At 38.6% G+C, this 17,055-nt stretch overlaps 1 protein-coding gene across 3 annotated transcripts in view; it reads right to left on the bottom strand.

Annotated features, from left to right (window-relative positions):
• Positions 1-1,323: 1,323 nt before the first annotated feature.
• PUM3 (pumilio RNA binding family member 3) overlaps positions 1,324-17,055 on the bottom strand; it is a 41,150-nt gene continuing 25,418 nt past the window's right edge. For 2 of the 3 annotated variants that reach the window (XM_005581832.4, XM_065530612.2), the window contains exons 14-18: positions 9,381-9,523; positions 8,517-8,739; positions 7,491-7,578; positions 4,983-5,073; positions 1,324-1,631 (exon numbers count right to left, since the gene is read on the bottom strand). In XM_005581832.4, the coding sequence (XP_005581889.3) occupies positions 1,499-1,631; positions 4,983-5,073; positions 7,491-7,578; positions 8,517-8,739; positions 9,381-9,523 (678 nt within the window). In that variant the 3' untranslated portion in view covers positions 1,324-1,498. Of the gene's footprint in view, positions 1,632-4,982; positions 5,074-7,490; positions 7,579-8,516; positions 8,740-9,380; positions 9,524-9,561; positions 9,637-17,055 lie in introns of those variants that run through there. The other variant, XM_074017578.1, reaches the window with a different exon arrangement.

Raw genomic sequence — 17,055 nt, 5'->3', positions numbered from 1 at the left:
AAAAAATTTACTAACGCATTTGGGGAAGTAAGGAGACTTGGGGTACTTTGGTGGCGGTGTTTTTAGGTTCAGAAAAGATGAGGATGATCATAAACTTAGTTTCCTTAGGTTAAGCACTATCAAAAGGTAAGACAAGAGCTCAAATCTCAAATTTTTATGCTTGTTTAGGTCATTAATTTTGGCCTAGAAATAGTTTGATTACGGGCTCCATACTAACTGCTGCTACTTTGTGATCTTGTGTTCTCTTAACCATTATTCTAAATACATATATCCATAAATTTGCCAGACTTAATCTTAAAAGTGATTAATCTGCTAAAACTAATATGTAACTTTTTCAGATTTTCACTGAAATAGAAACAGAAGTGCCATCTCATGTTTCAAGAGCCAGTCCTTTGAGTTTGTTCAGGTAGGAAGCCATTTCCTCTAAGGGGCCTTTATTCTGTTATGCAAATACTTATTACACCAGACTTCAAGGGAAAATGGGGTTCTCCTTCCTTCTAACAACAGCTGATTCCTAGGAAAAGCAGGGTTTGATGCAAACTGAAAATACAATAAGCTGAATTTTCAAATAAAAGACATTCTCAGATCTGCTAAGTTCATCCATGGAAAAGAAGACCACCATGAAGCCAGGTAGGTTGTTTTCAATCTGTTTAAAGGCATTTGTGGATTTCTGCTTAAAAATGGTGCATTGTTGAGTTTATCTCTGTTCCTTTCAGAAACAGTAAGATAAGACTGGAAAAATAAAATTGTATAAACTCACAGGAACAAAGTAAACAGAGGAGAAGCCACAGTGGGTGAGAGATAGCACCAAGTATCTGGAAGAACAGGAAGCAGTAGGGAAGGCAGCAGAACCATGGACGTGGAATACCTAGCGCATGGAGAGGAGTGAGTCCATTCTCACCATGATAGACCAGAAAATTCCAGTAGCACATTTCCTCCTATGAGCTTAACTTACCTGAGTGGCTTTCAAACAAAATCTAGCATGGAACCTAATCCATAAGACAGCTAGGAAGGCAGCTGTGGACCCCTCACTCCCCCGGTACTCATTAAATTCCACTTTACTGTGCCCACGACTCCCCCTGGCTCTTCTTTTCCACATCCTGCCTTCCTCTGACAAGATGAAAGTCTTTTCAAGTCCCACCTTCTCCAGGAAGCCTTCTGAGACTATGCTCACTGAAGATGTCTTCTCCCCTGAATCAACTCGTTCAATTACACTTTATATATTTGGTTGGTCCCACCACATATGATTGGTAAACCTTCCACATTAATTGCCTCACACATTGATATGCTTACTACTCGATGTAACAGAGGAGACAGCTGAGATTTTTGAAAAAGACCATTTTAAAAAACAATTTATATAAATAGATTCGTATACAAAGAAGAAACACATATACAGAGCACCCCAATTACCAGTATGGTGGATCCTACCCCTTCTTTTCTGCATTGGGAAACAGAGAACAGAAAAAAATGATTCCATCTTGCTTTTAACTCTTTCCACCTATGTGCTCAGTTTTTCAAGTAGAGTTTCTATTCCTTTGCTGGTGCTTTTGTTTTTTTCCAATGTAGGAATCAAGCTTTTCAGTGCAGCTTTGACTTTGTTTGCAACTTCTAGGTCACAACTCTGAAGAAGACTGAAGAGAGGAAAAAAATTAAATTTCATAAGAACTCCTACATCATCTCCAATACTACCTGTACCAATAGTATAAAAGACTTGGTTAACTGTGAGACAAGCCTTGTAACTATATACACATTATTTTTCATTCAAAGGATGAATGATGAGGACCAGTAGCTTATATTATAAAGCCATGGAAAAAAATGTTTTAGAATCTTGCTGGTGGAGTCACCCAAGCAAAGACATTTGCAGGACCAACAGCATTCCATACAGAGTTGGCTCTACCTTCACATTATCTTAGGACTTACTTACATCTGTCTTAAAATGATTCTACATGTATTCTATCTTCCCTTCCCCATCTCAGGATTATAAGCTCAAGAGCAGGGACCGTATTTTATTTATTTCATGATGCTACATTTATAGAGCAGACAGCCAAAAAATGCCCACCACATGGCTGAATGAAAATGTGTGAAGAGAGGCACAGAGAGGTCAAAGTTAGCAGCCTTCTCACTGAACTCCACAGCACTAACGTTTAGTGAAGGGGCGAAGAGCTTCACTGTGGAGCTTCAGTGCTTGGGTGTGAAACCTGCCTCTACCACTCAGTAACTGTACAACCAAGAGCACGCTATTTAAATTCTCTTAAGACTCAGTTTCCCAAATTGTAGAATGGGATTCACAACAGAGTCCACCTTCTACCTCACAGAGTTGTTTTCTGAGGTTCAAATGGCCTTGTATCTAAAGCTCCCAGCCAGAGCCTGACACTTAGTAAGCACTCAATAAATGTTAGCTATTCAACAAAATAACCCCGGCCTCTGCTTTCCGAAACCCTGCCCGAGTACCCTATCAAAAGTGAAGGGAGCCCTAGACACTGGTAACAGCGGGCCCATTTCTCTGTGAATACGACGTACAGCTCTGACCGCAGAGCACCAGGCCTGAATTTCCTGTTCTCTTCTTTTTCAGGACCATATGTAAATACGGACCTCTGAAACACATTCTAGAAATGAGGTACTTGGTATTTTCCAAAGTCCCTGGTCCCAATAACTTCCATTATGTCAATAAAGAGGAGGATAAATGATCAGTACCAAGCAGTATTCTACTGCTTCTGGAAGACAAGCAACAGATTCAGCTTGCCACCTATGATGCTAAAAAGTAAGGTTCCCTTGTAATGAATTCGTGACTCACTAGGTGTTTTAATTTCATGCATCTTGGCTAAACACACAGTTATATAACACATAATAGTTATTGCTTACTAAGCATATGCCACATATTAGACATAATACTAGGCATTTTATATGCATCATTCCAATCTAGTTTTCATAACAACCATAGGGTTATGATTAATCTCATTTTTTTGCCACCAAGAAAATTAAGGCCCAGGAAAGCTGAATTTTCCCAAGGCTATGCACTAAGCTGGAACCCAGGCAGTCTGTCGAGAGCCAATACTCCCAAATGATAGAGAATTTTGCTTCTCTGAATTACTTTTCAGCCAACATACAAGGCTGATTTTCTTTTCACCTAAAATTTACAAAAACAATTTTTTGTATTATTGTTACATATAGCTCAACTTCCCTTTAGACCTTCAAATATTTCCTGTGCTCCTGTTCCAATTCTAAGTAGTGCTCCATAATAAACCTATAGTATCCTTCCTATGTTTGAAATCCACCTAATGGGAGTTCTGATTGATGAACATCCTTTATAAATTAATTTCATGGCATTGCTGAAATTTCCAGTTAATTGAGTGTAAAGAAAGAATGTGTAAGTAGATGTTAATACTCCAAATGCCTGGTAAAAGAATTTGTAACAAAAAAGTTCATGTATCAGCTAATGAATTCTGACCATTTGACATCAACTGGAAAATTAACTAATTTTAAGCAGAAATGAACAAAAGGATCTGTAACACTTACATATTGGGAGACACTGACATACCTGAAGATACGAATGCTCCTACGTGTGTTTGTGAGTATATGTGTACCAGATCAGGTATATGTTGAAGAAACATTTAAAATAACACTTGCAAACAATATAAATTAGGTTGCATAGCATGTTGCAAGTGAAATATCTTGAGAAATTCAAACTAGAGTTGGTATCTGTTTTCCCAAACCTTAATAACACAGCAGGGGAAAAATCAACAGTAATTGCTTCAAGGCAACATACAAATCTTTTTTTAAATGAATGCTCTTAACAGAAGGTTTTCATCTGCACATAGAATGTTTGGAAAATTTCAATGACTTGTGGATTGATAAACTCAACTAAGTTCAGAGAATAATACAAAACAGGCCACAGTTCATCACTGTTTTTTTCTCATTTTAAGTCAGATATCAACAATTAGCATACAGACTTCAGTAGCAAATGCTCTTCCAATCCTTTTAGAATCTTTTAAAACAATGAAGGAAATTACATGTAGAATTAGGCATGACTTAAGAATCAACATTGTCACAGTTTTCACAGGGACATAAGTTATTCATTAAAAAAAATACAAGCTGGGCGCGGTGGCTCACGCCAGTAATCCCAGCACTTTGGGAGGCCAAGGTGGGCGGATCACAAGGTCAGGAGACAGAGACCATCCTGGCTAACACAGTGAAACCATGTCTCTACTAAAAATACAAAAAATTAGCCGGGCATAGTGGCGGGCACCTGCAGTGCCAGCTACTTGGGAGGCTGAGGCAAGAGAATGGCATGAACTCAGGAGGCAGAGCTTGTAGTGAGCCGAGATCGCACCACTGCACTCCAGCCTGGGCGACAGTGCGAGACTCCGTCTCAAAAAAAAAAAAACAATTATGTTTTTGTCAAAACCATAAACATGGTGAAGCCACCTGATATCTTGTGAATGTTATAATTTGTCAAAAAGATGGTAGTTAAAAAATCCTAAGGGCCAGGCACAATGGCTCATGCCTGTAATCCCAGCACTTTGGAAGATGAAGATGGGAGGATTGCTTGAGCCTAAGAGTCTGAGATCAGCCCAGGCAACATGGGGAGACCCCCATCTCTACAAAAAATAAAAAAATAAAAAAAAAGCTGGGTGTGGTGGCATGCGCCTGTAGTCTCAGCTACACAGGAGGCTGAGGTGGGAGGAAAACTTGAGCCCAGGAGGTTGAGGCTGCAGTGAGCTGAGATTGTGACATTGTAGTCCAGCCTGGGTGACAGAGTGAGATGGAGTCTCAAAAAAAAAAAAAAAAAAAAAAAATTCTAACGACTGACTGAAAGAGTTACATTTGCTTTCTAATATTTGGTATGCTTGTCTAGACCATGACTGACTGGAAGTAATACTAGACTACTGAGAACAAATATTAGAACTGATAAATCAATGTGAAGGAAGTATGTCTTCTGCATGACCAGGCCCTGCTCATAGAAGGGCACACGATATACATACCTAGAAAGAATAATGGCACCTCGATTTACACTAGCCCAGGATTTCAGGTTCTTCATACCAACATGCTCTACAAGAGTTTTTGCAAAACAACCTGTAAAATATACTGAAGCTTAGTGAACATCATATAATAAGATTTATACTCCCCAACCCATTCTCTACTGCCCTCAAACGTGCAAATATTTTTAAATAAAAAAGCTAATAAAAGTAGCTTTCACCCAGTCTCCCTTTTAACACTAAAAATTCCAGTGCAGGTTTATCTAATGCATTTTCAAAAAAGCGATTTCTTTTAACTCTGATCCAAAACCTAGGCTATGTTTAGCAGTAATTACTCAAGATAAACAATGAATTCTAATAAAACACTCACTGAGTTATGTCTGCATTTCTTTGTACTATTTAACGATTTAACTTTGACCTGAAAGCTATTCAGTAAATAAATGTTTCACAGTAGCACCTCATGGTTGGTTGAAATCAAGTTCTTCCTCATGGAGAAATGCTTCACTCAGAAGGTGCCATGAACATAACACAGTGTTCACGTGTTCAACAGTGGTTGATAAATGATTGTTCTAGCTTACACTTGGCATTTCTCTTTACAACACTTACATACTCACAAACCAAAAATACCATTTGTCTCCTGTTATTCTGGTACTTCTGATTCCCAAGGTATTGGTATTATCTTTTTCACTGTGCAATTAATGCTTGGACACAGGAGAAATTCTGATAGCTAAGATTTAGTGTAGATGGAGGTAGGGACAACCTATCTTGACGGCAAACATCATAGTCAGGTAGCATGTACTACATAATTCATTCAGATACCTAAATGTAAGGACTCTTTAAACGTCAAGAGGCCTATGGCTACTCAGCCTTTAATGGTACCTGCTAAAGAGGGACAGAGTTCACCTAGTGAGGCAAACTGTTTTCCAAAGCTGACAACAGTAATATCTCCTGTCCTGTGTGCTCTTCTAGAATGCAGCCACTCCCCCATCTACAGGGGGAATCCATGTCTTCTTTTGAATCACGAGGGGCCTCTGTGATTGACTTGACCAAAATAGTATGATGAAAGTGGCATTAAATGACTGCTAAGGATAAATCATGGAAGTGCCAGGCATTTACTTTGTTCTCTCAGGATGCTCACTCTTAAAAAAGCAACCACTATCTCGTGCAGGAGCCCAAGCAGCCTAGGAAGGGAAACTGAAGCTGTTGATCTCCAGTCAACAGTCAGTACTCACTTGCCAGCCATGTGATTGAGTTATTCCGAAAAGTGGACACTCCAGCCACAAACCGAGCAGCCTCAGATGACTGACTCTGAGCACAGAGGAGGCAAGCTCCACCAGACCCTGATCAAGTCATTGTTTTGAAAATTACTACGTTTTAAGACTATACAGTAAAAGAGAATCAAAACAGCTAGACATGCAGGAGGACCAACTTATTTGGTGCTATAGGAATATGACAAGACAAACACATCAGACCCAAACAGGCAGATTTTAGGGTTCTCAGCACATTTTAATTAAGAGGGATAAAAACCACTGGACGTTAAGCCAGACTACTTTTCTGGCATAAACTCAACTATACATTAACTTTTTAATAATGAAAAAGATGATTCCATATGTTATCTTTTTCTTTAATATTCATCACAAGGCTTCTCTTTTACAAAAAAAATTTTCAGTGAAAAATAGCCCCAGGTCCCCATTCTTAAAGGTAAAGCGAGAAGAGACAGCTCTACTGCTATACTGATTGCCTCACTAGCCATTAGAGCTGCCACTTGCCGTAAGACATGAATTCACGATCTGTCACTTTTTTTTCAGTCATTGTAATGAAAAGCCCAAACTGTTTTAATTCACTAGGGGAAAAAAATCTCTCCAGTGGTTTAAATACCAGATGCAATTTGGATTTCCTAAGTGAAGGTCTGGTTGGAGACAGGACTGAGAGGGGAATGGCATGCAAATGCTAATGCTGTCCTTCTCTAGAGAGCTGAGTTTCTACAGAGCAGCTGTAAGGCTTACAAAAAAACAGAAAGCGCCGAAGACTGGCTTACTCTTTGGTCACATGTATTTCAATACCAAATAAACAGGCACTAGTCCAAAATTCTCTTACGAGGATAATCTTCCTCTGCTTATTCTTTCTTCAAACATAGAGATAAATATCATGCCTTTCTACTGAGGTAATGATACTCAACAATTGGGACCCCCTGCCCCGCTCACCATCCTCATTAGAATGGCATTTTAAGGCATTGACCAAGCCAGGTTAGAAGCCTGCAGCAGCAGAGGAAGGAGAACAGAGAGAGTGAGAGGGGGTGGAAAAAAGAAAGAAAATTAAAGAGTTCTCGGGCACAAAGTTCTAGGGGAAAAAGCATTACCAGCAACCACTGAATCATTTCTTATTCACAGACATCATTTCTAAACACTCAACAAACTTCATTTGAGCCTAAATGGCCGGTATAAAGTTCAGGGATGGCAGGAATTACTGGAATTCCATATAAGATACAAGAAAAGGTCAAATTTCATAGCCTACCTTCTCTCCCATTGTCTTTCATCTTTTTATCTTGCTCTATTAACCACTTCAGAACTAGATGTCCTGCAGGATGTTCTGCAATGTGAAGCTATGAGGGGTCAAGAACAGTCCATCTTAAAAGCTGTTTTCATTCATGCAAATACATTTGAATGAATACATACAATTTATGTCACCACATACTGATAAGGACTCGGCCACTTTTAAAGTTCCACAGGCTTAAGAGGTCTTTATCTAGAGCAACCATCATACTTGGGGGGACCAGAGATCTATTCTAATCCCCAGACCAAAAGACGGTTATGTCAGATAACACAACCACTGCACAGCACTTTAGTCTCAGCTTCATGAAATGTGCTCTGAACAGTAGCAGCACAAGGCTCATCTTAATGCCAATCATGTCTTAGACTGAAATATTCCATTCTCAGACACAAATAAACCTACAGGACAGAACACTGGAGCAGAAACATCAAAACCCAATGCTGCATGCTGTTTAAGTACACCTGACTACCTAAGGGGATTATCTGATGAGCAGCTCAAGAAAGCATCTCTTCAGCTCAACCTTACTCCTTTTCAAGAGCAATAGCGATCGTTCCCAGTTACTTGGGTTTCTCCTTAGCAAGTATGGGAGGCAACCAGCTCAGTCTCCTTATAGCGAAACTTTCAAGCTGCATTCATCTTTCCCATTTGTTAATATGGTCAGGAGGAGCCAGGGCTTCTCTAAGATCTCTTCTCTTCCCCAATCTTCTCTTCCCCAATCTCAGGTGTCAGAAGCACCTTGGGCATTCAACACTTGGCAATGATTTCATTCATAACCAAATACACGTCTGCAAAACATTCCCAAGTGCCAGGCTTTGACCCAGATGGTTAGAGAAAATTAAAGATGAATGTAATTGCTGCTGTGGGAGGTTCTTTGTTGTTATTCAACAGGCATCTCCCTCCCCAGTTTTCTTACTGACACCCCGCATCCTCCAAAAATGAAGTTTTTGTGGCCTTTGCAGCTTTCCTGCCTGGCCTTTAACGGCATATTACCTCTCCGTCCTTGCCACCAGGATGCAGTTCTGTTGCTGCCAAGCTGGCGATGGCATTCATGGCAGGCTGAGCGTCTCCGGTGGCAGATCCCAGAATGTCAGACACCAACACACACGCAGACTTATCTAGCACCACTTCTCGGGCGTGTTCTTGCAGGTAGCTTAACAAAGCTGGAGAAATGGATTCTAGGAGCTCCCGTCTGCGGACCTCTGTATCTTTCTTACTGTTGAATATGTTGAATGGGGTATTAGGGTAAGATAAATCGCAAAGGAAATGTGATCTTATTATCACAAAAACCTCTAAGAGCTTATCACAGACTGTATCACACTCTATTATTATTGTCTATCTTTCTGTTAAGCACGTAGACAGTGAGTGATTTGAGTATGTGTTCTATCTGTTTTTAAAAATATTTCTGTCCCGCGATCTGAATAATGCCTGCCACAGAACAAGCGCTTAATAAAGGGAGTCTGGCTTGTGTAATACCAAAAAAAAAAAATCCAAAAACCAAACAACATACCCACAAAACAACACATTTACACTGCCGTATGGACACCATACTCTAGGTAGTCAAATACGTGGTATCGGTAGCTTTGAAAAGAAAGCAAAACAAAAATCAAACCACACACCTGAATGCCTACTACGTGCCAAGGGCTCAGAGGTATTCTTTTGGCATGACACTTTTGTTTCCTTTTCAAGATAAAAGCTTTAAGAATCTGTCAAAAATACAGGCGTGACAATGGAATTCACCTTTTCAGCAATTTTAGAGAGAGGCGTAAGTGGATTTCTGGACGCATGCACTATTCAACATTAGCAGACAACCAGAGCAGAGGAATAAAGAAGTCAAGCCATTCTACTTGTTTTTACCTGTGTGCATTTCCATCTCCTTTTTGCAGAACTTCAATGATTTCTCGTACTGTATGTGCAGGATCTCTGGGGCTTAGTAAGTACAACAGGACCTTCCTTCCATATTTGTCATTTACTATGCTAGGCAACGAACTGATAATTTCCTATAACATTATAAACAAAAAGAAGAATCAATATCTGCATTCTTAAAAAAGTACTACAGGACCTTCCTTCCATATTTGTCATTTACTGTGCTAAACAAGGAACTGATAATTTCCTATAAAATTATAGTGTATGTGCCGCCGAAGTGAGCACAATGTCCTATAAAATTATAAACAACAACAACAAAAAGAATTGATATCTACAGTCTTAAAGTATGCCTGGAATTTCAATGGTGAAGGACATACTTAACTATTTTTCCCAGCGTACTTCATGGAAAATGTGGAGCTAGTTCTGAAATTGTCTCATTAAAGCACACAGAGATTTACACTTAGAACACAGAATCAATTCTCTTTTGTGACTAGCATTACTGAACAACTCATTTATATTAACTGACCAAGCCCAAGGACTTAAAAAATATTTAAAGGTGTTATCTTCATTCATTATGGCCAGTATTTCTTGGGCCACTATTACGAGGGACATCACTTGCTGAGGTCACTGAGTAGAGACAGTTAATTTGCAGCTGCATTTAAATGTAGCATCGGCATGAATGAAGAACATTTCTATTAGAATTTCCCTGCTGGGATGTATGTGAAAGGAGATAAAGAAACTCTGTTAAATCGAACAAGTGGATAAAGGCTTTTAAAGTTAGGTTGCTTATTCATGGCAAATGAAGGCTGTTTAGCTACCACAATGAAAAACAAAAACAGAGGAGGAGGGGAAACCAAATCCAGAAAGCCTCAACTAAGCAGTTACAAATTTACACTGTATGACATTTCCAATCAACATACCCAAGAACAGTAACCTCCTTTTCTAGTTGTTCGAATTTAAGGGACAAAAGCAATGTCATCCCCACCCTAACTAAACTCCTGTGTAAATCTGATGTTTTCAAAGACAGAGAAGTCACTTGAAAATTTTTAAAAATTCCTTTATTCTTAATAGAGAAGATGCAACAGAAGAGTCATCAATTTGTTTCCCCACCTCTGACACTCCTATTTCTTGTAACAAACTTTACAAGTATTCAATGCATGTTTGAGCACCCCATATTCTTTAGAACTGGCTGGGCCTCGGAAAGAGTTCTGTCCAACTGGCCAGGTTTACAGATGAGGCATCCAGAAAGAGGAGAGGACCTGCCAGAGGACTCACAGTGGCAGTGTCCTGGTTCTCCAACTCCAAATCCAGTCTCTTTCAAACATAAAACCTCCTCTTAAGGAAAGGGATTCTCTCTGAGAGGACACATTCAGATCTGCTCTTCTTAAAAGGGCCTATTTATTATGATGAGATTAGCAATTTCAGTGTAAGGAACCGAGCTCAAAATCAAGTCAGCCATCAACCATGGGACCATGAATCTCGCTGTGTCATGATCCTACAGCTGATGATGCTGCTCCAGGTTCCAAACACCATGTTTCTCTTTTTAAAATCCCAACCTTCCCTCATTTTTTGTACAAAAGTATAGCATGCTTCTGATAACAGTAGCTAACCCTCATTAAGTGCTTACTAGGAGTCAAGCACTACTGAGAGCTGCGCACTGATCATCTAACATAATCTTCTGACCACTACGTCCTGTTTCTAGCAGTCTGATCCTCATTATGCTCTCCTAATTACTTCTGAAGTCTAAGATCACAGTATAAAGATTTCCATGTAAAACATAAAAGTTTTCAGAGAACTGAAAATTCAATAGGTCTAACCACCTCAAAATGAATATATAATTTCAAGCACCCAGGGAAAATGAACATAAAATTTCAGTAATAAATGGGAAAACACACACACAAAAAATACACAGAACTTGTTACAAGGTAGGGAACTCTTTCAAGGCAAACAAGCTCCAATGTGAATTTAATCTATGTTTTTTTTTTTTGAGACGGAATCTCACTGTTGTCCAGGCTGGAGTGCAGTGGCGCGATCTTGGCTCACTGCCACCTCTGCCTCCTGGGTTCAAGCAATTCTCCTGCCCCAGCCTCCGGAGTAGCTGGGACTACAGGATGCATCATGACACTCAGCTAATTTTTGTATTTTTAGTAGAGACGGGGTTTCACCATGTTGGCCAGGCTGGTCTCGAACTCCTGACCTTAGGTGATCCACCCACCTCAGCCTCCCAAACTGCTGGGATTACAGGCATGAGCCACCGCACCCAGACAATCTATGTGTTGTTGATAACGAAGTGTTTAGCGCCCCAAATATGGCGTAACTTGAGTGTGCCTTTACTGTACCTTTAGGTACCTATATTAAGCTTTAACCAACTCATAAAAGAGGACAAACGCTTTAATTTCTTATATATTTTGTTAATTTGTTGAAAGAAAGAGGTGAGAATAATACATAGGCTGGGCCAATTTCTACAGTTAAAAAAAAAAAAACTGAAACAAAACTTCGCGGCCCTTAACAAAATGATTCTGAAATATAACACCGTTAAAAATGGTTTTTTTTTTTTGAGAAAAAACAAAAACTGTATGTAGTGAACAACTATAATGGCTACTCTTCACTTTTATTTAACATTTTTTTCCCTTGGTATAGGGAGGAGGCATGACGCTGGCAATGTATTCCTCCATATAGCGAGCTTTCTCCACAGCTTCCACGCTTAGGGACTAATCCGACACATATGGCTTGGGCAGAAATTGTTTTATAAAGTGAGAAACTGGGACTTCATGATACGCATAAAACCTGTGCTTAAAAACTACTCAGACCAGTCCTCAAATTCATTGAACTTTACTCCCTTTTGGTTTGTGATTAAGGAATTCAGAATCTAAATTCATATTTAATTAAGGCTTTTAAAAGAAAGCCAATGTTTATAAATAGCAATTTTACAAAAAACTAAAAAACATTTACTTCAAAATGTAATATTTTTCAACCCACCTTATTGATCAGAAAAAAAAAAATGTAGTATCATTTAATCCTTCCCCAGATCACCCTCATTCCAGCTTTCCCCTACCATCAAAAACACACATCTTTGAAAGAGTACTTATACACTTCACTTCTCTTTAACTTGGGTTACAGAGAAAATGGGGAAGTTCTGGATTATCACACAGTGTGTACTAACAATTCCAGTAACATGTATAAAAAGAGACAGCTAAGGCATAGTTAATTTTGTGCAGAATTTAGTCTCTGGGGTATTGAGTTCAAGCTGTGTAGCCTTTGGCAAATCCATTAACCTCTTTGCGTATTAATACCCTTATATTTAAAAGGAAATGATAGACCTGCCTAACGCATGGGCTATTACTAGGAGCAAATCAGAAAAAGTCACACTGCAAAGTGAAAGCTGCCACAAAATAATTATTTCATATGAAAAGCATACCTCTCAATATGTATATCCTCCTTAACTACGGAGATTTAATAAAGCTAGCTGAGTCATGAGTTTTCACCCTCAAGAGAAAGAATAGCAAAAATTGTTTAATTTGAAAGGTTCTGGCTTAGCTTACTCCTAACAAGAGTTAACTTACAGAAAATTCACAAAGGCCCATTTATTGTGATTTCTTCTTAAGCTCTAAAGTAGGCAAGTAAACAAAGAAAGCATGGGAGTTACAAAGACTTTCCTTCTGAAGACATCTTTGGCCAGTTCTGACCGCCTTGTGCTGACCTCTAGCTAGATACCTTGGCACTCTTGTTTTGCCAATGCTCTTTTAAAGAGGAAGGGTAAAGGTCAAAATAAAAGATGCACACATGTGTATGCATTTTTGGTCGAGGTTAGAAATGTACAAATCAACCCATCCATGGTGCTGAAGACTGAGCCTGTGGTGTCCACTCTTACGGTAGTTTGCTGTGGGGACAAAAAGAAATGCAGACTACTATATGGAACCTAAAATCTAGTGAAGAGGGAAGACAGTTAATAAAAAGTTAAAACTAAGAGATTTAACTAATGGCTAACAGAACTATAGAGGGCAGGTTAGATCATCAGGCAGCTTCCCGAGTGTTTTGTTCTGAAAACAGGGTGACTATTTGCAAAAGTCTACCTTTTCAGCTGCACTAAAAAAACTGGAAGGTCTAGTTTAGTGGGTACAGTGCCTCGTTCAGTTCTGCAAAATAAAAAATGTCCTGGAGATTGCCTAACAATTAGCATATTTAATACTACTTAACTGTATACTTCAAAATGGTTAACATGGTAAATTTTGTTATGTGTAGTTTACCTCAATTAAAAAGAAAACAAATGTGAAGATCTGTTGCCATGGAGCTCACACTGCCAGGGACTGGAGCTGAATGGCGCCCACCACCTTGGAGAGGGCGTGTGCTCTCGCCATTTCCTATAGTCCCTCCCACATCTCCTTGTCTCACACCTGGCCTGGCCACTCATTTACCTATCTGGTCAATGAAGGTTTTGCAGGTTTGTGAGCCCTGGGTGAGATCATGATTAACTGCTCAAGGAAAGGATGGCAAAGAAAAAGACTACAGTAGTTGAGTGGGTGGAGAGACCACATCTGACTAGAAGATCACTATCTGGTGATTACACTAGAGCTTAGTCTTAACAGAAAACAAGCAGTGATTATCGGGCTATGATTTCAACTTGACATTTTGGGAAATCTAGTTACTCTAAATGGAATGCTTAGCAACACACTAAGCTTTCCTGGCTATTTTTAAAAGCACTGCGTAATGCAATGGTTTTGTAGTGGCTGAGTGGGAAACAGGAACACATGACTCTCTATATAAACACATGCAGCAAAACTGGCAGTCCAGAGATTCTGCTAAGTGCCTTTGAGAAACTTAACATGTCCCAAGGAGACATACACAAGAATGTTCATGGATGTGGATTAGCAAAAATTAAGAATTAAAGTTAGTTTTTAAAATTGTAAACAAACTAAACATCCATCACCAGAAAAACAAAATAAATCGCAGTATAGTCACATGTAATAGAATACTATTTGGCAGCGAAAAAGAAATGATTTAGAATGTGGATGGGTAAACTATGGCACATTGGTCAAATCCAGCCTATAGCCTGTTTTTGTCCATCTTGCAAGCTAATAATGGTTTTTACATTTCAAAAGGGTTTTAAAAAACAAAAACAAAATGAATAAGAATACGTGATAGGACCATATATACCCCACAAAGGCTAAAATAATTATTAACTGGTCCTTTATAAAAAAGGCATGCTGACCCGATGCTAAATCTCACAAACGTGACAAAAGAAAAAAAAGCAAGATGCAGAAGAATACATGTAAGACATCATTTATACAGAACTTGTAAACATGTGAAATAAAATTAGATACATGTTTTACAAAATAAAAAATGTCTACATATAGTGAAAGGATAAGGAAATGCATATGAATAATAAATGCCAAATTTATCATAGTAGATACGGGGCGATGACAGGATACCAGGGATGCGTACACGAAGGGCTTAAATTTGAACTGTATTTGTTAAGTTCTATTTTATGCCAGGTGGTGGGAGGCTGGGTGTTCACTGTATTATTCATACCTTTCTGTACATTTTAAAGACAATGCCTTTAAAAATATGCATCAATATTTATTCACCCTCAAACAGCAATTAGCTAGTGTACTTATTTACTTTCCAACGAACATTGCTGTCAAACCGCCTGCGTATCAATGACAACAAAGGTAAACTGGATGAAACTTTATGTTTATTTAGGAAAGTAAAGTAGTTAGAAAGAGCTCGTATCCATTTTGAAAGGTGAAAGGCTCAGCTGACCAGGCTGTGATTTCAACCTGACATTTTTGGGAAGTCTGGGTGCCCTGAACAGAGTGCTTAGCAACACTAAGCTTTCCTGTTTATTTTTTAAAAGCACTGCATACTGCAACTGTTTTTGTCGTAGATGAGGGGTGGGAAAAATTCAAGGGCAATTAGCATTCCAGAATTTTATCACAAGCTACACAGTTTAATAATACACAGAACCTGTTGAACATTTGTCAGTTACAGACAAGAGATCGGCAAATCAGGCCATTCAGGGAAAGCTGCCCTAAGTATGATAAAGTCATTAAGAATGTGGGTTAAGCAGTTGTGGGAATCAAAGTGATATAAGGAATTAAAACTGTTTCAACAGCAACTTTAAGTGGCATACATCCTTGGAAAAAAATGAACAGACAATTCTGGCAAATCGTGAAGGAAATTTGGTTTCTCTTGAAATCCATTTGGAACAGTTATGCAAATTTTAGTTGTCGTGAAAATATTAAACAAAAGCAAACTTTCAATATCCCAGCCTGTTTCCATTTCTGTGAAACGACCTTATTCATTAGCCAATTCTATGGCCTCACATCTCTGTCACAGGAATGAAAAACAATCATTATTGATTGGAGTCAAAAGGGTAATAAAGTCACAAGGAACATGTCAAAATACTCAGTTCGTAACGTTGAAGTCTTGCCAACTTGTTTCTTCCCACAATCCTATCCCAAAGAAAGTCATCACAATCTTAAAATAGTCAAGGGTAAAGTTGGAAAATGACAGCAAGGGCATGAGAAATTCACACACACTGGGACCTACAGCTGGCGTCTAAGAAAACAATCTTCCCCTCCACTAGCTGGTATACTTTTTCTACTACACTCAGCTCTACTGATCCCAAGGGGCTACAAAGACAGACCATAGCACCACCACCTGACAACAGGTAAATTCTCTTTTTGAATCATCCACATTCTTCTTTCTCGCAGATGTGAAAGTACCACTGGTCATCACTAAGATTTCTCTAAGGGTCCCATTCATGTATATCAAACAGAAAGGCGTGTGTAATTTTCAGACAAATAACCTATATCTATACAGATTATGTGGTTTTCAAGACGTTTCCAAGTTTGGTCACTACTATCAAGCTTGTATCTTCTTATCCCCACCCTGCTACAACCTCTACCATATACTCAACACCACTCATACACTAAAATTAGAAGAAGAGAAAAGACAATCGTAGAATCAGAAAAAGAGGCTATTGATACAGAATGAAGAAAACAAATAGTTTAGAATGCAATTTTGACTTTGGAGTACTTCCCCTAAGAGGACAATTAGTTTTTCTGAAGGCAAGTTTAGGGACAAATACACTACATTCATGTATTAGCACTTTATGGTCATTACACTGGACTAGAAGGAATTGCTGAAATGTAAAAAGGAAGCTAGAGTTTTAATTTTAGTAATAACTTTTAATTTGACCCTACAAAAGCTCTAAGAAGCATCACAACTGAGTGAGTCTTGTACATTTTTCTTCTCCATCAGCTCAATCCAGCACAGATGTAATGATTAACTGGGTAACTGTGCAGAGGTAATTATTTCTCCACAGGGAGAGAGAGAATTTAATAGGTCACAGATATTCTCTGCTTGTATTTGAGTTCTGGAATAACTGAGGAATTACTATGCTAATTTCTGATCATATCTAAATATTACTTTGTTAACTTTCCATAGTTTAGAATCGCATATAGTCTAAAGTACCATGTTATCCTAATCCAAAATAAAAGTGTTAAATCTTAATTTGACCAGTCTTAAATATTTAAAACAGTATTAATATCAAGTTACAAGGTTGAGATTTATACAGGAATAAAACCTCCAAAATAAAACATAATTAACTTAAAAGTAAGCAAAAATATTGATAGAAGGCACAGCTGCAAGTCTTTACACATGC

The sequence above is a fragment of the Macaca fascicularis genome, chromosome 15, assembly GCF_037993035.2.
Source record: "Macaca fascicularis isolate 582-1 chromosome 15, T2T-MFA8v1.1".
NCBI lineage: Eukaryota > Metazoa > Chordata > Mammalia > Primates > Cercopithecidae > Macaca > Macaca fascicularis.
Note: the sequence above shows the minus strand (reverse complement) of the source record. Positions and strands in the feature narration are given on the sequence as shown.